At 43.3% G+C, this 22992-nt stretch overlaps 1 protein-coding gene across 4 annotated transcripts in view; it reads right to left on the reverse strand.

Moving 5' to 3' along the window:
- Positions 1–22992, reverse strand: part of LOC144680043 (transcription initiation factor TFIID subunit 4-like) — a 160453-nt gene that overhangs the window by 106420 nt on the left and 31041 nt on the right. For all 4 annotated transcript variants that reach the window (XM_078541154.1, XM_078541155.1, XM_078541153.1 and 1 more), the window contains 3 exons: positions 15040–15249; positions 14362–14497; positions 10647–10767 (listed from right to left, as the gene is read on the reverse strand). In XM_078541154.1, the coding sequence (XP_078397280.1) occupies positions 10647–10767; positions 14362–14497; positions 15040–15249 (467 nt within the window). The remainder of the gene's footprint in view (positions 1–10646; positions 10768–14361; positions 14498–15039; positions 15250–22992) is intronic.

Here is a 22992-nt window from a genome sequence, read left to right on the forward strand (position 1 = left end):
ATCGATCATTGAGGAGGAAGAACTCAAGGTAATTTGGGAAGAGTCAGCACGGTTTTGTGAAAGAGAAATCATGTTTAACCAATTTATTGGAGTTCTTTGAAGGAGTAACTTGCCCCATAGATAAAGGGGAGCCTATAGACGTGCTGTACTTAGATTCTCAGAAGGCATTTGATAAGGTGCCACGTCAAAGGTTATTGTGGAAAATAAAAGCTCATGAGGGTAACATAATAGCACAGATGATAGATTGGCCGGCTGGTAGAAAATAGAGGATGCATTGGTCATTTTCTGATTGGTCGGATGTAATAAGTGGAGTCCCGCAGGGGACTGTGCCAGGGCCTCAACTTTTTACAATTTATATCAATGACTGAGATGAGGGGCGAGAAGCATGGTAGCTCAATTTGCGGATGACACAAAGATAGGTAGGAAAATATGTTGAGGAGGGGACATAAGGAGGTTGCAGATGAATATGGATAGGTTGAGTGAGTGGGCAAAAATCTGACATATGAGTATAATGTAGGAAAATGAGAAGCTGTTCATTTTGGCAGGAAGAATAAAAAAGCAGAGTATTACTTAAATGGAGAAATACTGATGAATTGAGGTTCTAGTGCATGTGTCACAAAAAGTTAGTATACAGGTACAAGTAATTAAGGCGGCTAATGGAATGCTATCCTTTATTACTAGAGGAATTTAATATAAAAGTAAGGATGTTATGCTTGAGTTATACAGGGCATTAGTGAGACTACATCTCAAATACTGTGTGCAGTTTTGTTCTCCTTATTTAATAAAGGATGTAAATGTGTTAGAGACGGTTCAGGGGAGGTTTACTAGATTGATACCTGGAATGAGTGGGCTGTCTTAAGAGGAGAGGTTGGACAGACTGGGCTCGTTTCCATTGGAGTTTAAAGAGAGAGGGTTCACTTGATTGACGTATATAAGATCCTGAACAGCCTTGACCAGGTGGACTCAAAAATTATGTTTCCTCTTGTGGGTGAGTCGAGAACAAGGGGGCACTGTTTTAAAATTAGGGGCCACCCTTTTAGTGGGGAGATGAGGAGAATTTTTTTTTCTCTGAGGGTTGGGGCACTTTGGAACGCTCTGACTCAGAAGGTACTGGAGGCGGGGTCATTCAATATCTTTAAGGCAGAGGTAGATAGATTCTTGTTAGGCAGGGGAATCAAAGGTTATCGGGGGTAGATGGGAATATGGAATTAGAAATACAAACAGACCAGCCATAATCTTATTGAATGGCAGAGCAGGCTCGAGGGGCCAATTGGCCTACTTCTACTCCTATTTCGTATGTTCGTATGAGTTCTCCCTGGTGTCCTGGCCAATATCTATCCATCAGTCAACAGAACATGAAAACCTAGCTCATTGGCTGTAAAGCAGTTTGTGAAGTCTGGTGGTTATTAAAAGCGTTATATAAATGCATGTTTTTTTAAAATAACAATACCTAGGCCATAAGACATAGGAGCAGAAATTAGGCCATTCGGCCCATCGAGTTTGCTCCGCCATTCAATCATACTGATAAGTTTCTCAACCCCATTCTCCTGCCTTCTCCCCGTAACCTTTGATCCCCTTACCAATCAAGAACCTATCTATCTCCGTCTTAAATACACTCAATGACCTGGCCTCCACAGCCTTCTGTGGCAATGAAGTCCATAGATTCACCACTCTCTGGCTAAAGAAGTTTCTCCTCATCTCTGTTCTAAAAGGTCTTCCCTTTACTCTGAGGCTGTGCCCTCGGGTCCTAGTCTCTCCTACTAATGGAAACATCTTCCCCACGTCCACTCTATCCAGGCCTTTCAATATTCTGTAAGTTTCAATCAGATCCCCCCATATCCTTCTAAACTCCATCGAGTATAGACCCAGAGTCCTCAAACGTTCCTCATATGTTAAGCCTTTCATTCCTGGGATCGTTCTCGTGAACCTCCTCTGGACCCTCTCCAGGGCCAGCACATCCTTCCTGAGATACAGGGCCCAAAATTGCTCACAATATTCTAAATGTGGTCTGACCAGAGCCTTATAAAGCCTCAGCAGCACATCCCTGCGTTTATATTCTAGTCCTCTCGAAATAAATGCCAACATTGCATTTGCCTTCCTAACTACCGACTCAACCTGCAAGTTAACCTTAAGAGAATCCTGGACTAGGACTCTCAAGTCCCTTTGCACTCCAGATTTCTGAATTCTCTCCCCATTTAGAAAATAGTCTATGCCTCTATTCTTCCTACCAAAGTGCATGACCTCACATTTCCCCACATTGTATTCCATCTGCCACTTCTTTGCCCATTCTCCTAACCTGCCCAAATCCTTCTGCAGCCTCCCCGCCTCCTCAATACTACCTGTCCCTCCACCTATCTTTGTATCATCTGCAAACTTAGCCAGGATGCCCTCAGATCCTTCATCTAGATCATTAATGTATAAAGTGAAAAGTTGTGGTCCCAACACTGACCCCTGCGGAACGCCACTAGTCACCAGCCGCCATCCTGAGAAGGACCCCCTTAAATCCCCACTCTCTGTCTCCTGCCAGACAGCCAATCTTCTATCCATGCTAGTACCTTGCCTCTAACGCCATGGGCTCTTATCTTACTGAGCAACCTCTATTTATAAAGCCCCCATGCATAACAGGCAAATATCTATATATTTGAGGTATGGAAAGTATTCTACATAGTTCTAAAACTATACATTACAACTTAAGTTTGAATAACTTTGGATGATGGCTCTATCATCTGATAACTTATCACCGCTATTACCAATCCAGCAGCCAGTAAACCAATTCTGGAAATTATTTGAAACTACATTTTGTGGCATTGCACACTTGCAGCGCACAAGTCCAGAAATAAAACTTGCCTCAATTGATGGCATCATAGCTGTTTAATAACTTGGAAAACAATATCATGCAACTTACAACTTTTCCTGTCTACCATCCTCTGTTCAGTTACATCAAGAACTTCAAAAGATGCTTTACATTGTGATGTCAGAGTAGAACAAATCCATTATTGCAGCACTCAAGTTAAAAATATACCCAGCACTTTTCATGACCTCAGGATGTCCCAAAGTGATTTACAGCCAGTAAAGTACTTTAGTGAAGTCACTGTTGTAATGTCAGAAACACGGCAGCCAATTTGCATACAGCAAGCTCCCACAAACAACAATGACTAGATAACCTGTTTTGGTGACACTGATTAAGGAATAAATATTAGCCAGTACACCAGGAACGCCAGCCTTCAGATAATTTGATTCACTCCTTGTGCTATTACGAAACAGTTGAAGGCACTGGATACAGCAAAGGCTAGCGGCCCAGACAACTTCACAGCTATAGTACTGAAGACGCGTGCTCCAGAATTAGCCACACCCTTAGCCAAAATGTTCCAGTACAGCTACAACACTAGCAGCTACAGGACAATGTAGATAATTGCCCATTTATATCCTGTACACAAACAATAGAACAAATCCAATCCTTCTAATTACCACCCTATCAGTCTACTTTGAATCATCGGCAAAGTGATGTAAGGTGTTGTTGACAATGCTATCAAGTGGCACTTACATCGCAAAAAGCTGCTCATTGATGCTCATTTTGGGCCACAGCTCCTGACCTCATAACTGCCTTGGTCCAAACTTGGACAAAAGAGGTGAATTCTAGAAGGCTACAGGAAGATTTAATAGAAGTGTTCACAATTATGAGTGTTCTTGATGTAATATGCCAGAAGACTCCAGACCCCATGAAGTCTCATGGCATCAGGTCAAAAATGGGTAAGGAAACCTCCTGCTGATTATCACGTACCACCCTCCCTCAGCTGATGAATCAGTGCTTCTCCATGTTGAACATCACTTGGAGGGAGTACTGAGGATGCCAAGGGCGCAGAATGTACTCTGGATGGGAGACTTCGATGCCCACCACCAAGAGTGGCTCGGTAGCACCACTGCTGACCAAGCTGGCCAAGTCCTAAATGACATAGTTGGGTCTGCGACAGGTGGTGAAGGAACCAAGAGGAAAAACATACTTGACCTCATCCTCACCAATCCTGCCTGCCACAGATGCATCTGTCTATGACAGTATCGGTAGGAGTGCCCACCGCACAGCTGTTGTGGAGTCGAAGTCCGGTCTTCACATTGAGGATACCCTCCATCATGTTGTGTGGTACTACCGCTGTGCTAAATGGGACAGATTTCAAACAGATCTAGCAACTCAAGACTGGGCATCCATGAGGCACTGTGGGCCAGCAGCAGCAGCAGAATTGTACTCGAACACAATCTGTAACCTCATGGCCCAGCAAATCCCCCATTCTACTATTACCATCAAGCCAGGGAGTCAACCCTGGTTCAATGAAGAGTGCAGGAGGGCATGCCAAGAGCAGCACCAGGCATACCTCAAAATGAGGTATCAACTTGGTGAAGCTATAACACAGGACTACTTGCGTGCCAAACAGCATAAGCAGCAAGCAATAGACAGAGCTAAGTGGATCCCACAACCAGTCGTGAATGGTGGTGGACAATTAAACAACTCACTGGAGGCGGCAGTTCCACCAATACCCTCATTCTCAATGATGGGAGAGCTCAGCACATCAGTGCAAAAGATAAGGCTGAAGTATTTGCCACAATCTTCAGCCAGAAGTGCCGAGCATATGATCCATTTCAGCTGTCTTCGGAGGACCCCGGCATCACAGATGCCCGTCTTCAGCCAATTCAATTCACTCCACGTGATATCAAGAAACGGCTGAAGGCAGTGGACAGTGCCTTGGTCCAAAATGGACAAAAGAGCTAAACTCCCGAGGTGAGGTGAGAGTGACTGCCCTTGAATCAGGGGGAAGCTCTCCGCTGGTTGGAGTCGTACCTAGCACAAAGGAAGATGCCTGCGGTTGTTGGAGGTCAGTCATCTCAGCTCCAGAACAAAACTGCAGGAGTTCCTCAGGCCCTCGGCCCAACCATCTTCAGCTGCCTCATCAATGACCTGCCTTCCATCATAAGGCCAGAAGTGGGGATGTATGCTGATGATTGCACTCTGTTCAGTACCATTCATGGACTGCTTCAGTATCTGAGGAGTCATGCCCAAATGCAGCAAGACCTGGACAATATCCAGGCTTGGGCTGACAAATGGTAAGTAACATTCGCACCACACAAGTGTCAGGCAATGATCATCTCTAACAAGAGAGAATCTAACCATCGCCCCTTGACGTTCAATGGCATTAGCATCATTGAATCCCCCACTAGCAACATCCTGGGGGTTACCATTGACCAGGAACTGAACTGGATTAGCCATATAAATACTGTGGCTACAAGAGAAGGTCAGAGGCTAGGAATCCTGCAGCGAGTAGTTCACCTCCTGACTCCCCAAAGCCTGTCCGCCATCTACACAGCGCAAGTGTGATGGAATACTCCCCACTTGCCTGGATGAGTGCAGCCCAAAAAACATACAAGAAGCTCAACACCATCTAGGACAAAGCAGCCCAACTTGAATGGCACCATATTCACAAACATTCACTCCCTCCTCCACTGACGCACAGTAGCAGCAGTATGTACCATCTACAAGATGCATTGCAGAAATTCATCAGGGCTCCTTAGACAACACCTTCCAAATCAATGACCACTGCCATCTAGAAGGTCAAGGGCAGCAGATAGATGTAAGGAACATATCTTCTTATTTCTGTTGTAAAGAACATATCTTTTTATTTTCTGTTGATTGCAGATTAGAATTACAATGTCTGCAGATTGAAAGACATGTCCAGTGGAACAGGATGTGATATATATACAATTTTACAGTCCTGGAACAGAGTGTGCCATGAAAGCCAGGATGGTGCCAGAAAGGAGTGCTGGACCAAGGGAGCTGCCTGACAACAGCAGTTTAATTGGCTCCTGATCAGGTGACTAGGGGTTGTGTGAAGAGCTGTGCAGCCAAATAGCTCCTAGCCTGAAAGGAACAAGACCTAAAACCTCTCTCTCCTGTGTGTGGAAGATTCCAATAATTCCACAGTAATAGCTAGTTGTTTTTTTTTTCTCCTCATATCTCTATAACCTGCTCTCTCTCTCGGAAAACCCCTGTCAAGAGGCAAAGGGGAAAATCACTGTTAGAGACATTGAAAAACAAGTTCTCAACCAGTGAACTAAATACTGAAAGCACTGGAAGACCACCTCATGTCATCAACAAGAACTGAAAGGAACTTGGAAGACATCAATCAAAATCAACCCATCAAATCCTGTACCCCAGAATTGGTGCTATTGAACTGTTTTATCCCACCCATAAAATCCATGCTTTTGTGTGTCTTGTATGCGTGTGTATAGGGATTTAAGGAGTAGAGTTTAAGTTATAGTGTTAGAAATTAGCAGCTCATATTTTTTTTTTGCCACTGGTTAACGACAGTTTGTTCAATAAACCGTTGTTTACTTGTTAAGTTTACAAACCCGGTGCTCGTATTCTGTTAAACAGTTAGGTAGAACTGGGGCAATCTGGCAGATTTATCAAACTTTTTCACGTTTGTTGTTGCGGCTCAGGGAACAGTGGGACTCTGCATTAAAGCGCAATACCTGAGTCGCGACAAGTTAGTCACCATCCTGACTTGGAAATATATCGGCTGTTCCTTCACTATCGCTGGGTCAAAATCCAGGAACTCCCTCCCTAACAGCACTGTGGGTATACCTATACCACATGGACTGCAGCGGTTCAAGAAGGCAGCTCACCACCACCTTCAATGGAAGTTAAGGATGGACAATAAAGTGAAGCCCACATCCCGTGAATGAATTTTTTTTAAAAATCTGCTTCCGATGGCAGGAGAGTCAGTGACTAGAGGCAACAGATTTAAAGTAATCAGGGGAGAATTTTTTTAGTCCGCACAGCAGGTTATAATAATTTGAAATGCACTGCCTGAAAGAACGGCAGAAGCAGATTCAATAGTAACAAGCTCATGAACAACAGCAAATGCAGATGCCATGAAGAGGAATTTTTGTCTAGAGTCATCAAGGCCTAAGTTCGCCACCTCTGCTTCAGAAGAGAGGCCCATCAAGGTTACTACTTCTGCTAGAGGATAATCTGGAATGGATACAGCTCTTCCCAGAAAGCTGTCATTTACCACAGCAGAAAAGAGTCAGGATTACTATGATCAGTGGGTGGCGGAAATCTGGAACACTCCCACTCAAAAAGCTGGGGAGTCAATTAAAAATCTAACGACTTCAAGTTTTAAACTTGAGTGTTGTAGGAAAGAGGGATAAGTTGCTGAAGCTCTTCATCTTGCACTCATCAACTACAAGTAGCTATACAAATCCCAAAGCAAATACTGGCCGGTGAACGTAGGCTTACAGTAGATAGTAGTAGTGGAGATCCCATTAGCAGATCCCTCAACTAGCACATTGAAAAAAGGGAGCATGCTAGACTGCTCCATCTCAAAAGTGAATATGAGTGCAGGGTGGAACGTATTAAACGTGTGTAAGGAAATCCTTCCACATGGCTGCAGATTCAAAGATCACTAACGTATGATCCACCTTTCAGAAACATACCACTGGGTAGGTGGATCGGGCTCATTCCATGAAAAATACGTTTCTCATGGTAATTGAGGAAAATACTAGCAAGCGATGTACCTAGAGGAGCGCTCATGGCTATACCATTGATTTGAGGACACATGGTGTCATTGAAACTGAACTTGACAGCCCTTTCCTCCTGTAATATAAATTGTAATAGTTTGAAAGTTGGCATTCTTGCATTTGTCCTGATGAGTGGAATACGAAAAGCTTCAGCACGATATCTTCCTTTGCAGCAAAGACAGCAGAAAGCCTTTGTATGGGACCAGAGACATCTAAGCCACCACATCGAACATCTACCACTGCCAGATTGTAACGCACACACAGATCAAGATAACAGTATGCTTGCAAGATGCAGTATTTTCATTAATTTCCTCAAGTTAAAAAAAAGAGGCACCAGATGAGCCACGTGCACGCCTTGCGCAGGTGGTAGTGTAACGTTAAAACAGGTAACGGTCCTTCAGCCCCTCGAACATATTCTGCCTTTCATTTGGATCAGGCTATCAGTCTCTTCATTTGATTGATCTGCCTTGGTTCCATATTCTTCAATACCCTTATTCAACAAAAATCTATCCATCTCAAGCTTTGACATTTTCAGTTGACTCCTCAGCCTCAACAGTTTTTTGAGTGCGAGTGTTCGATTTCTACTACCCACTGAACATAGCAATTCCACGATTTTTGTCTTGTTACTGACAAACAGTCCGTGTGAAATAAAAGTATCTTAACCATTAGTATCTGGCCTCAGTATCCAGGTGTCCAACAGGTTAATACGATGTGTCTAATGTGTGGGTGAAGAGAGTTAGAGTCCTGTTTTTTTGTGCGCCAGATTGCTTCTCACTTTCAACTTATATTGCTGGCTAGCAGCAATGTGAAAAGACAGCGTCATTTGTAGGTCTCTCCCCATCAGTACACAGCCTCTCCAACGACAAGTCAACGGTGCTTCCTCATGGCGACACACAGAAACTGGGTCCCTCGTGGCCCCAGGTTAATGCTTCAGAGGAACTCAGAGGTTTGGCCACCAGACATGCAGTGTGCAAGTCAACTGGCATGTGGACACACCCTGACACACAAAATTCCCAGCTATGGGCAAATAGCTCTACCGCCTTGTGGATACCCTGGGAGAGCTGAAGGCTATAGGAGTAAACATGAAGAAAAAAAATCTGAAGTGGAGCCAAAGGCGGACTGATGCCTAACTCTTATCACCTTTCTGCCAACTCCTGCAACCAAGCTGGTGCAAAATGTGGTGCGTGGCATTCCTTTGGATCCATCCAGGGAGGACAAGAGGGGGACCATGATGTTTGGACAATTCAGGGTTTTCAAAAATTGCGCCCTGGAGAGGACACTAATATCGCTGAACACAGTCGGCCACCAAGAAACAAACAAACAATCGCCTCATGAAATGGATGGCAGCCAGAGGGAGTATCCGGTCTCATCTCCACAAGTGGGTTCACAGCCCATCTTCAAAAAAGGATTCATGGGATATGTGGAGAATTGTGTGAGAGACATGAATAACCGGCTCAGAACAAGAGGGTACCACTGAAACACTCCTGGATTATGTTCTTCTGTAGAAAAATATCATGCTGCCAGAGCGAACTCCAGTACACAAAGGAAGTGGTATTTACTTTCCTGAGCAATTGATACCAGTGAACCAAGAGAATTTGATGCACACTAGAACATAAGGAATAGAAGGGGTGAGGCTGCAAGGTCCCTGCAGCCTGCTTCGTCATTTATTACGATAATGATTGATCCTCTACCTGAGCTCAACATGTCCACCCCATCCCTGCATCCCTCACCAAAGATCTTTCAATCTCAGCCTTGACTATACTAAACAACTGAGCAGCCACAGCTCTCTGGGGTAGAGAATTCCAAAGATTCACTAACTTCTAAGTGAAGAAATTTCTCATCTCGGTCTGAAATGGCCGACGCCTTATCCACAACCCCTATAGATTCTCCAGCCAGGGGGAGCACAGTCTCTCAGCATTTACCCTTTCAAGTCCTCTCGGGATTTTATGCATTTAAATGGGGTGAAAAGGAAATTTTACAGGACTTTGAGGAAACTAATTGGACAAGAATGATGGGCTAAGAGGCCTCCTCTGGTCTGTAAGATGCTAAGTGTTAAGCTGAGGCCCCATCGCTACTCAGGTAAAAGATCCTATGACACAAGGAGCACAGTGGTCTCCTGACGTCCAGAGGCTAAAATTCCTCATCCAAACTTGCACATGCACCCACTTTACTGTGGGTTCAGCCATACAAGTCTTGTGAAGATGCCTCTGAAAGTGCTTCACAAGATACCTCAATCCAATTAATACTGCACAATTCCACATGTTTTATTGTTTGACACTAAACACTCAGATTAAATGGACCAATTCAGTTGCAGGTGATCATAAACACATGCACAGTTTAAAATCAGGTTTATGGTTTTCAAAGGGCTGATGCAGACCGGCACAAACACAGCTGGTTAAAAGGCCAGTTTTCATTATGGGAAAGGAATTTTAGTCTTCAGGTTCTGCTCTCCAGCTGTTGCACATCAAGCCAGAAGTACATACAGGTGTTCTAACCCACCACCCCCACAACAATTACAGATCTGGGAATCATTTCTCATTGAGCAGGCCTCGACTTGGCAATTCCACAAGCACAAATATAAAACATATTGTGCTTCCATTTTGAGTGCTCTAACACTGGATCAGGTTCAAAGGAGCTGAATGACCTCTTCTGTGCGGTCATTTCTAGTGATTCTCTAAAGCTGATGTCAACCCAGTGCACTCATTAGAAAATGGGTTTACCGGCAATTAAAATCACTGTGGGGCATCACTGTCGCAATCCGCCTGGTGCCCATGGGTTAAGATAAAGAGCAGGTTAGAGAGACGCTGAATTAAAATATCTGGACAGTAATGAAGTATTCTGCATTTAATGATTGCCCATCATTTGTGACAGTCTCTAGGACCAGGTTTCACTATATCCTAAGGTTATTCACAGCTAGCTGCTACACTGTACTCATATATGACAGTCACATCAGACCCCGCAGCAGTCATTCTGACTTGTGGTACAATTAATTGTGTGAAATTAAAAGCATAATTCTATTACATGCTTTTGCACATGCAATGATCATTTTTTGAGACACTTGTTCTAACAGTTTTTACCTGAAGGTGGTGCCTCCAGCTTCTTTTTTGATTATTTGACCAGGTGAGGTTTGCAGTAGAACACTTGTTGGATTCTTGTTCATTTGTGCGAGCGATACTTTTGTAACCAAAGTTGCAGCACCTGGTTATAGAAAGCAAAGTTTATTCTTTTGAGCAGGTAACAGTTCTCACCTGGAATACACAGCAGATAAATTGTCAGCCCACTATTACGCTCATATCTCTTTGCACTTTCTGGACAAATTGTGATATACTGGACTTATGAATAAATGCAAATGAAACATTTCCTAAAATTTAGCGAAAGATTTGCATTTAAACAACATCTAACATAAACTAAGGCATAACAAAGCATTTACAACCAAAGAAGCACTTTATGACGTGCAGCCAGTATGGCAACGCAGGAAACACAGCAACTGATTTGCACACAGCAAGATCCCACAAACAGCAAACAACCAACCATCCAGATAATCTGTTTTAGGTGTTGGTCAGGGCACTGTGGAGAACTTTTAAATAGTGGCACAGGACCCTATACATCCATTTGAGGGGGCAGACAGGGGCCTCAGTTTAACCTATCAAAAGGCCAGCGCACTCCCTCAGCACCGGAACAGGGAGGATCAATCTAGATTTTTGTGCCCAAGCATCTGGCGGTAAGTTTGGAATCCACAACCTTCTGACTCAGGTGAGGATGCTACCCACTAAGCCACAGCTGAAGCTCAACAGGACAATCCTGGCTACAATGGTGGAGATGGAGTGAACAATTCTGTCATGGTTGCAATGCACACAGGGTATGCAGAAACAAGGCAAACAATTAGTTTTCGTCGCATTTATATTTCAGTGGCCAAAGTGTTGCATTGTGATGTCAACAATTATTTTACGTTCCATAAATCATGCCTGTATGAATGTGGTACATCTTCTGTCTTGGGCTGCTAACTACATGTTATTATCCATAAGGTGTTTTAGTGATCAGTCAGATCCACAAACCAAAATAAAACAAATTAGCAGAACAAATGCTATGCCTACTGTTGTGCGCGCCAAAATTCAGAATGCAATTGGATTGCACTTGTTCTGAACGTAACTGCATTTGCCGATACATATCAGAGAAAAGGACATTCAGCCTGTCATGTCTATGCTGGCTCTTTGAAAGAGCTATCCGGTTAGTTCCGTTCCCCTGCACTTTCCTCACTGCCCTGTGTTTTTTTTTCCTACAGGTTTTTATCCAATTCTCTTTTCAAAGTTACTACTGAATCTGCTTCCGCCACCCTTTCAGGACACGTTCCAGATCATAGCAATTCGCTGCATAAAAAAATTCCTCACGTCATCTCTGGTTCTTTTGCCAATCACCTCAAATCTGCGTCCTCTGGTTATATCACCCCTCTGCCACTCGAAATAGTTCCTTCTTATTTACTCTAAAAAATACCCTTATGGATTCTGGACACCTTTTATCAAATTTCGTCATAACCTTCTCTGCTCGAAGGAGAACAATCCAAACTTCTCCAGTCTCTCCATGATCCTGAGGTCCCTCATCTTTGGTACCATTCTGATAAATCTCTGCACCCTCCCAGAGGCATCAACACCCTTCCGAAAAAGTGGTTCACTGAATTCAACGTAATACTTCAGCTGCAGCCAAACCAGCAGTTAAGGAAAGTTCAACACAATTTCTTTGTTTTTATAGCTTATTCCTCCAGCAATTCCTTATACCTTTTTTTTTAAAAAAGCCGCCTTCTCAATCTATCAGCCACCTTCGAGGATTTGTTATATACACACTCAGATGTCTCTATTCTTACAGCCCCTCATTTAGCTCATAATGCCTCTCCTCAAAATGTATCGCGTTACACTGGTATAAATATTTGTCTGCCACATGCTCGCACATTTTAACCAGTCTGTCCACGTCTTCCTGAATCCGTTACCATCTTCCTCATTGTTTAAATTTCAGAATTTCGTACCACTTGGAAATTATGTCCTGTGTACACAACTCCAGGTCATCAATACATGTCAAACACTGAACAGAACAGGGAAATCTTTCAAATCACCATTGGGCGGGGGGGGGGGGCGGGGGGTGGAGAAGGAGAACATTTTAAAAATAAATCAAGTCAGAATCTTTATAGAATGGGAGGGTGCCATTTGGCCCATCGAGTCCATGCCGGCTTTCGAAGCACCAATCCAGTCAGTCCCATTCTCCCACTCTATCCCGATAGTCCTGCAGGTTTATTTCCCTCAAGTACCCATCCAAATTCCTTTTGAAATCATTCATCGTTTTCACTTCCACCACCCTTATAGGCAGCGAGTTTCAGGTCATTAGGCACTTTCTGCATCGAAAAAGTTCTTCCTCTCATTCCGCCCCGCATCTCTTGCCCAAAACCTTAAATCTGTCTCTCCTGGCCCTTGTACCATCAACTAATGAGAGCAGCTTTTCTTTGTCTACCTTATCCAAACCTGCAATAATATTGTACATCTCTATCAAATCGCCCTTCAATCCGCTTTGCTCCAAGAAAAACCAATGCCAGCTTCTCCAACCTAACCTTGTAGCTAAGATTCCTAATCCTCGGAACCATTCTGGTAAATCTCCTCTGCACGCTTTCACATACATATGAACATACAAAATGAGAGCAGAGTAGGCCATTCGGCCCCTTGAGATTGCTCCACCATTCACTAAGATCATCGCTGATCTGGCTGTTTCAAATTCCACATTCCCATCTACTCCCCATAACCTTTGATTCCCTTGACTAACAAGAATCAATCTACTTCGATCCCTTCTCACCACCCCACCCCCACTAGGGCTGTCACTTGCTCGTCCTGCTTTCTACCCCTAATGTCACCATTAGCACATCCTTTGGCTAATATCACCACCGTCAACACCCCTTTATCCTATTGTTTATGACATCTTTGGCAATCTCTCCTTTGCCTCCACCTATCACTGGCCCTCTACCCAGCTCCACCTGTCCCATCCACCCCCCCTTAAACAGCTTATATTTCACCACATTTCTTATTCCTCTTTAGTTCTGATGAAGAGTGATGTGGACTCGAAGCATTAACTCTGTCTTCCTCTCCACAGATGCTGTCAGGCCTGCTGAGTTTTTCCAGCAATTTTTGGTTTTGTTTACCTCCACCTTAAAGGCATTCAGTGACCCCACCTCCACCGCCTTCTGAGACAGAGAGTTCCAAAGTCGCACAACCCTCAAGAGAAAAATTCTCCTCATCACTGTCCTAAAAGGGCAACCTCTAATTTTAAAACGAGGAGTTGAATCCTTCCTAAAAAGTGTGACGACCAGTACTGGAGATAATACTCTGGCTATCTATGCCCATATGCCTCCACTCTTCCTGACATAACTGTTCCTCTTTAGACCCTTTTGAGGCATGTCATTTGCAGCCAGGAGCAGCGAATTCCAAGGGTGCAGGCAATGCCACTTTAGTTCAATATCTCTTCACAGCAATACAGCAGGGATTAGAAACTCAAACTGGGAGACCACCAAACTCAACACCCCCCCCCTCAGGCCATGACAGCATGAGTTGGTGCATTACAGGACCACTTAATCATGGAGGAACCATTTGGCCTTTATTTTCTCCCTGTTCAAGTTCTAAAAATAACACAGTCAGTAGAAGCAGCTCAACAGTGTGTGACATGTTTAGCAGATTAACAAGTGAAGAATAATGACACCAGCACCAATGAAGTTAATGTCATTATTTGGTGTTTGGAAACTATTTTCGTACATGTCCTTACCTGCTTGAGTTTCTTTGACCTGATTTTTTGATACAGGCACAATGATGTGGTTTGGGGTCCTTTGCAAAGTCACTGTTTGAGTCCTTGGCAGCATGCTTGCTTGTGACTTTATAAGTACTCCAGACTGTTGGACGACCTACAAGTGAAGCAAATTACAGCAGCTAGCAAGCAGACAAACTTGGTTTGGCTGCTGTACAGAAACTTCCTTCTTATAGTAAGTTCTATTGCTTTGGTAGCTTCTCTATAACAATGGGAACCTAATAGTCTGGCACAATAATCATCACATCTTTTCATGAAATAATGTATATTTCTCCATCAGTTCACATTTTGCCTAATGTTACGTCTATGCGAAAGTACATTTTTAAAAATTGTCAGATTACTGTACACAAAGACAGAGTCCTATAGAAGAGGCCATTTGCCCCATCATGCCTCTGCCAGCTCTTTGAAGGATTGGCCAATTAGCCCACCATTCCCCCGCTAAGACAAATTTCTTCTTTTTAGCTATACGTCCAATTTTCTTTTGAAATTTTCTTGCACCACCCCCCTTTTTTTTTTCTTGTCCGTTACTTTTAAAGGTGATATAGAATTTCTATATAATCCGACTTGCTCGAAATGGTTTCTAACTAGCACTCCCAACAATTCAATTGATATATACTGGCGTTAGGGTTTGTTTCTTACCATCTGAGGCGATGGCAAGGTCTGCAGGACTTTTGCCTGCTGTGAAGCACTAGTTACTGTGATGGTCTTTGTTGCCTGCCCTGGGTTGGCTTGTTTCGATGCTCCAGATACAGCTGCAAGAGTAGAGGCTGGAGTTGCAGGTTTCTGTAGGCACTGTTGAATGAAAGCCTGGGAGTTCGGCATCAACTTCCGCAAGGCAGGTAAACTTCGCTAGGGAAGATTGAAATACGCAAGGCAATAAAATTGTTTTCCTTTAATAGAATCAAGAGTTCTAAAAGTGAATCCTTTCAGCATTAATTCCTTAAAATAGATCCCTTTCCACCCAATCCTAAAACATACGTCTAAAATACAGATGCAGCAACTTCAGGGATATTCAATTCTCATCTATCGGATGACATCCATTTCACCTGAATTAGGAAATAAAACCTTAATTCTTAAAGCCTCTATCAGGTCACTCATATGTTAAACCACTTGCTGTTTATGGGATCTTGCTGTGCATAAGCTGGCTGCATTTGCTTGAACAGTGACCGCACTCAAAAAAGGGCCGAGGTAAATGCAAATTCTTCCTATACTCAGGGTCATCTCTTAGTCACGTCTATCACCCGAATGTTTTTTTCTTTTTTTTGAAAAAATTCATTCAGGAGATGTGGGCTTTGCTGGCTGGGCCAGCATTTATTGCCCTTAAAAAGGTGGTGGTGAGCTGCCTTCTTGAACTGCTGCAGTCCATGTGGTGTAGGTACACCCACAGTGCAGTTAGGGAGGGAGTTCCAGGATTTTAACCCAGCGAAAGTGAAGGAACGGCGATATATTTCCAAGTCAGGATGGTGAGTGACTTGGAGGGGAACTTGCACGTGGTGGTGTTCCCATCTATCTGCTGCCTTTGTCCTTCTAGGTGGTAGTGGTCGTGGGTTTGGAAGATGCTGTCGAAGGAGCCTTGGTAAATTCCTGCAGTGCATCTTGTGGATGGTACACACTGCTGCTACTGTGCCTCGGTGGTGGAGGGAGTGAATGTTTGTGGATGTGGTGCCAATCAAGTGGGCTGCTTCGTCCTGGATGGTGTCAAGCTTCTTGAGTGTTGTGGGAGCTGCACTCATTCAGGCAAGTGGGCAGTATTCCATCACACTCCTGACTTGTGCCTTGTAGTTGGTGGACAGGCTTTGGGGATTCAGGTGGTGAGTTACTCGTCACATGATTCCTGGCCTCTGACCTGCTCTTGTAGCCCCATGTATTTATATGGCTAGTCCAGTTCAGTTTCTGGTCAATGGGAAGCAGGTCTCTAGGGGTTTAATTATGAAAAGAGAGTACATAAGCTACGTTTCTATTCCCTGAAGATAGAAGGTTAACTGGTGATTTGATGGAGATGTTTTTTCAGGTTTTGAAAGGAATTATTTGCAGTTCAGAAAAGATTCGCTCAACAGACTCCTGGAGTGAAGGGGTTATCTTGGGGAAAGATTGAGCAGGTTGGCCCTAACCCCACTGGAGGTTAGAAGAATGAGAGGTGATCTTATTGAAACGTAAGACAGAGTGGATGCTGAAAGGATCTTTCGCCTTGTGGGAGAATCTAGAGCTTGGGGGCAGGGGGCGGGGACGGGGGCGGCATGTGTGTGTGAGGGCAGAGTTTCAAAATTAGGAGAATTTCTTCTCTGAGGGTCATTAGTCCGTGAAATTCTCTTCCCAACAAGCAGTGGAGGCTGGGTCATTGAAAATATTCATGGCTAAATTAGATTTTTGATCTGACAAGGGAGTCGAGGGTTATGGAGGGCAGACAGGAAAGTGGAGTTGAGCCCACAATCAGATCAGCCATGATCTTATCGAATGGCACGCAGGCCTGTGGGCCTGAGTGGCCTACTCCTGCTCCTAGTTTGTGTGTGTTCTTCATAGGGTAGACGCAGAGAAACTTTTTCCCCCACTGGTGGGAGAATCTCGGGCAATGGACATAACAATACAATCAGAACCAGTGAGGGGTTAGAAACCACTTCGTGCAAAGTGTGGTAACAATGTCAAACTCTCTACCACGTAAAAAAAAAACGAAAGATGCTAGCTCAATCCATAGCTTTAAATCAGAGATCAATAGATCTTTGCTAGCCTAAGGGTATTAAAGAATACAGGACCAGAGTGAGTGGATGGGATTCAGATGTAGATCAGCCATGATCTGCATGGCAGAACAGGTTCAAAGGGTTGAATGGTCTATTCCAGTCCCTACGCGTCTATCATGGATTACGTTTCCCCAGCATGTTCCCAACAGAGAGGTGGATTAAATCAATTGCTTAAGGCAAGTACATGTGGAACGAGTAGAAGGTTAGGAATATATATTACATGACTCAGCTTTGTATTTCTCACCTCTCCTAAGCACGTCTCATTCTCAGATTTAAACCCAGTCTTTAACGAGATGCAAAATTTGAGTCGCTCTTAAATTTCTTTACTTTCACATCCACCCCGTGTAAAGTGGATCAATTGCAGGAACAGCAACCGGGACCCACTTGGTTTCAGCAACGGAATGTTCATTAGTTACTTTTTTTTATTATTCATTCATGGGATGTGGGGGGTCGCTGGCTCGGCCAGCATTTATTGCCCACCCACAATTGCGCTTGTTCAGAGGGTATTCAAGAGTCGCCAGGCCAGATAGGGATGACTGGTTTCCTTCCCTAATGGACATTAGTGATGGGTTTTTATGACAATGAGCAATGGTTTCACAGTCATCATGAGATTGCTAATTCAGGATTTTTATTGGATTCAAATTCTGCCGTGGTGTGATTTGAACCCGGATCCCCAGAGCATTACCTTGGGTTTCCAGATTACTGGTCCAGGGCAATACCACTACACCACCGCCTCCCCCTACATGCTGTAGTGCTGGATCTCCACCACTGACTATTCTCAGAACAGACAGAGAAACACTTGGTTACACTGAAATCAAAAAGCACCCAAGGAAAAATCCATTCACCTATCATCCTGCCCTCTCCGTTGCCTGTACCCTCTTCCCTAATATGTTCCCGGATTAGTAACCCACTGGCTAGGACTAATCATCCAGAGAATCTCATTATGGCGATGAAACAATTTGAATTTAGTACTTTTCCACCCACCAAGTGACCACAAAGCTATCAGATTTTTCTTAAAACTACAACTGGTTCACTAATTTCCTTTAGTGAGTCACCCAGTTGCATTGAAATGCAGCACAGCAGTTCAGGGAGGTGGCTCACACCACAACTTCTCAGGGAAACCAATGCTGATCTCATCATGATGTCCACGTCTGGAGATGGAAATAAACCTATCTAGTTGCGAACTTCCTCTCTCAGGAAATCAAGTGGATGGAGCTAAGTTCTACCACCAATACTTGCTGATCCCTAAACTAAAAATCAAACAAAAAATCTCCGAGAGTGTCATCCATTGAGGCTGTTGAAACTTAATTTGTGATGGGAAAGGCTTGTGGCTTTAAAGAATCAGTGGCTTTCCATAAATTTGCTGCGAGAATTAATTTTTTTGACTAAGGATGTGTTCAAAGAGTCAGAAACTCAGCCTAATTGTAAAAAGATATTGGAACATCAGGCTGAAAAGAAAAAGTTAATGGCAGTTAGAGGCGAGTTAAAGCCATCTGAATGAAAAATGCAGGAAAAACATGAGCAAGGTGTGGCAAAGCAGGTAGCAACAGTACTCAAAGGAAAGGGGCGCTTGAAAGGTGGGGGGGTGGTTTGAAATCCGTGCTGACACTAAGAGCGGAATTTTACAGCCCTTCTCACTGGTGGGATCCTCCTATCCTGAAGTCAATGGAGTTTTGAACAGCTGGCCATATTTTCCAGCACTGCCCTGGCCACAACAGGGCTGTAAAATTCCACCCTACAGAGCTGTAAGGAACGGTACGTGTTCTTGAACGCAAATTAAAACTTCAGAATGAAGAGGCAATTTCTCTTGCTGGAAAGGAATTAGACAAGGCTCGAATTCAATGAGAGGACAAACAAAAACGATAAAAATTCATGAAATAAAAAAAGAGTAGCAGGCTCTCTTAGCTAGGCATCAAAATAACCTTACCCAAGTTCTTAAAGCAGCTACAAAGGATTTTACTCAACAGAAAATGAACTGCTTGCACAAAAGGAGGCAGTGTTAAAACTGTGTCTCCTGGAAAGAAAACCCAAGTATTAAATCAGGGAAAAGAACATAAAGTTAAAAATGATACAGAATTTAGACGGGATGAGGTGAATTCAATTGTTATGAAGGACAAATCGGATGTCCGACTGGTTGAAACTTTATTCAAAACCCTGGGCATTAAAAAAAACATGCAGACACAGAAGAAAATGGAGATCACGGATTTAAAAACTGAACAGAGTGGGTCAGAGTCAAAACCCTGATGATAATTTAGTGTCTGGCTTTAAAGAAGGACAAAGGAAATTGCTGAATCCAGACGGTAAGAAGCAATATAACAGGGGATTTCTCCTTGGATTTCAATTCACAGTCACCAGTACTCAAAAGTAAGATGGTTTGCCAGTAATCAGCAATGTTGTTCTTCGCAAAGTTAATCAGGTCAAACAAATTGTGAAACCTTGAGGCCCATCACAATTACTATCCCAGGGTCCAGACTTTGCATAGTCCAATAGAGATTTTAAATAGCAACATGAAGAATGCATAACCAGGGCACCATCTTTTAACCAAGGACATGAAAAAACTATACAGGCTACTCAAAACAAAAAAGAAGATTTTTTTTTGTATTTATTAGAAGAAAGTGAATAGATCAGTAGTAAAATAAAGCCTCATTTACAAGAACTCTCTCAAATTGGACTTGAAATCCTAATTGTTGCATTCGATTGGTTTTGGTGTGGGTTAAGCCTTAAAATGTTGCCAAGACAATTTTTAATGGTGAAGTATGACAGGAGGGAAACTGTTAACTGTACCTGTGTGTAATAAGTTAGTTGTTAAAATGTTAAAATTGTTGTGTTTTGATAGTTAAATAATTTTTAGGGGGAGGAGTTATGAACATCGAACTTCGCAAAATGATTATTTTTCAAAATATCCCCTTTAACTTAAGGTAAAATGGAATGTTCTGAAAAGGATTTGGGGGGGGGTGGGTTGGATTGTGAATTCCTGATAAACACCTCAGTTCAGAGAAATGCACATGTTGACCCAGTTGCCACGGGCAGAGAAACACAAATGGACAGTTTAACACCTTTCACAGTATCTCACAGGAAAACGACATCTACTGTTTGAGAGGCAGACAATGGAGCTAGTGCTACGGGAAAGCCGGGTGAACTGTTATGTTAACAGCCAAGCAGGATGCTTTTCAGAGTTCGGTTTCTTTCCAAAGAAAATGAAACAGAGTAGACGAGGCTCCTGAAGATTTAAAGAGCAGGGAATTGTTGAGGTGTGCCTTGATGGTGTTAACTGTGCCTGGGAAAAGACAGCCTGAAGGACATTGGAAGCTTCGAGCTGGTGTGGCGGGGAGAAATGAAACTCCACTGGTGAGTTGAGAATGACTGTGAGGCTACTCCTGTAATGTTACACAACTGCCAGAAGCATGGTGCACAATGAAAAGGTTTCTTTAGGCATATTTAAATTACATTAGTTCGTTAATGCAAACGTGTCTCTTTAATTTGAAGTATTAGGAGCCTGTTAATTATTTATGTTGATTTGAGTTTGCTTGCGACAGTAAAAGTCTTAAAAAGTGAAGCCTTGTTTTTCGATTTTTTCCGTTGGTCGTTAAGAAATTCATCTAAAAGTCATTGGTCTCCAGGGGGACTGTAACACCACACGGCCCATCGAGCCTGCTCTGCCATTCAGTACGATCAGAGCTGATCTTGGGCTTCAACTCCACTTACTCGCCTGCTCCCCGTATCCCTTGATTACCTGAAACACCAAAAATCTGTCTATCGCAGCCTTCAGTATACTCAACGATGGAGCATCCACAACCCCAGGTATGAGAATTCCACTGATTCACAGTACTCTTGAGTGAAGAAATTTCTCCTCATCGCTTATGATGAACCCCTTATCCTGAAACTGCATCCCTGCATTCTGGATTCCCAGTCACAGGAAGCAACCTCTCCACCCATCTAAACTATCAAGCCCCTTTAGAATCCAGTATACTGCAATGAGATCACCCCTCATACTTCCAAATTCCAGAGAATATAAATCCAATTCTGAACCCCATATAATAAAGAGGATATAGAGGCCTTGGTCAATGTGCAAAAAATCTTTACAAAGGTGAGACCAGAAGTGAAAAAGTACAACGGCTGGAACTCTTTTCTCTCGAAATACGGCACGCTAGAGGTCTATAAAAATATGATAGATGTCAAGATTTCCACTTGGGTGAGAGCATGAAACCAGGAACTATAAATAACAACAGAAAATGCTGAAAAGACTCAGTGGGGGCTGAGTAAACCCTTGGCACTTGGTTTCAGAAAAAGTAACTTGTAAACTGCTCTCTGAAAAAACTATATTTAAGTTTAAGGAAAACTTGCACAAAGGGCTGTTGACAGATTCAGTGTGCATCCTTGGGAGGCGAGCCGACAGCAACTTTATTTAAACGGCGCTTCAGACCTTGGCACGGACTATAGAGGCTCAAATTACAGAACAAAATGAAGGTCTCTGACTGTGTACAGGTTATCTCACAACCAAAGCGAGTTAATGGCCTCGCACATTCCATAGAAATCCAACTGTTTCAATGTTCAAACTGCTCGACAATTAACGAAAGTACGACGATACGTCAAAGGATGGTCTGCCTCATTTGCCGAATGGAATTATACCACTCGCCTCGGAGCTCAAACCACTAGGTGACAGTTTTGTGCAGAAGGCAACGTGCGCCTCATGGTTTCAGCTCACTCTGCAGTCTCCGTTATGGAATAGGAAGCAGCCATTCAGCCTGTCAAGTCTGTGCTGGTTCTTATGAAGAGCAATCCACTTAATCCCACTGCCTGCTCTTTTGTGTGGAAAAATGTGAAAGTTATCCATTTGGGTTGGAAAAAGAGAAATGCAGAGTATTTCTTAAATGGGGAGAGATTGGGAAATGATGTCCAAAAGGACTTGGGGGCTCCTGTTCATTAGTCACTGAAAGCTAACGTGCACGTGCAACAAGCAAGTAGGAAGGCAAATAGTATGTTAGCCTTCATTGCAAGTGATTCAAGTGTAGGAAGTAAGGAAATCTCGCAGTTGTATAGACCCATGGTAAGACCACACCTGGAATAGTGTGTGCAGTGTTAGTCTCCTTACCAAAGGAAAGATATACTTGCCATAGAGGGAATGCAACAAAGGTTCAGCAGACTAATCCCTGGGATGGCAGGATTGTTTTATGCGTAAAGTTTGAGGAGACTGGGCCTGTATTCTCTAGAGTTTAGAAAAAAAAGGCGATCTCATTGAAGTGTACAAAATTCTTACAGGGTAGATGTACAATGGACGCTTCCCCTGGTTGGAGGGTCTAGGACCAAGGAACAGAGTCTCAGAATAAGAGGTAGGCCATTTAGGACAGAGACGAGGAAGAATTTCTTCACTCAGAGGGCGGTAAATCTTTGGAATTCTCTGCCCCAGAGGGTTGTGGAAGTTCATTCATTGAGTATGTTCAAAGCAGAGGTTGATAGATTTCTAGATACCAATGACATCAAGGGGATAGTGCAGGAAGATGATGTTGAGGTAGAAGATTAGCCATGATCCAGTTAAATGGCAGAGCAAGCCTGAGGGGCCGAATGGTCTACTCCTGCTCCTGTCCCTATTTTCACGTATCCCTGCAAACTTTTCTCCTTCCAAGCATCTAATTTTCACCTGGAAGCTGAAACCCATCACTTTATCAGGCATTGCATTCCAAATCCTAACCACTCATTGGTTCTTTTGCCAATCAACTTAAAATTAATATACAATGAAAGCTGCTTTCCATCCATGCAAAGGGTTAGTGTAAGTGGAATCATAGAATGGCTACAGCACAGGTGGTGGCCAGACAGCCCATTGTGTTTATGTCTGTTCTTCACAAGAACAACTGATCTG

Source organism: Cetorhinus maximus, chromosome 4 (genome assembly GCF_964194155.1).
Source record: "Cetorhinus maximus chromosome 4, sCetMax3.hap1.1, whole genome shotgun sequence".
NCBI lineage: Eukaryota > Metazoa > Chordata > Chondrichthyes > Lamniformes > Cetorhinidae > Cetorhinus > Cetorhinus maximus.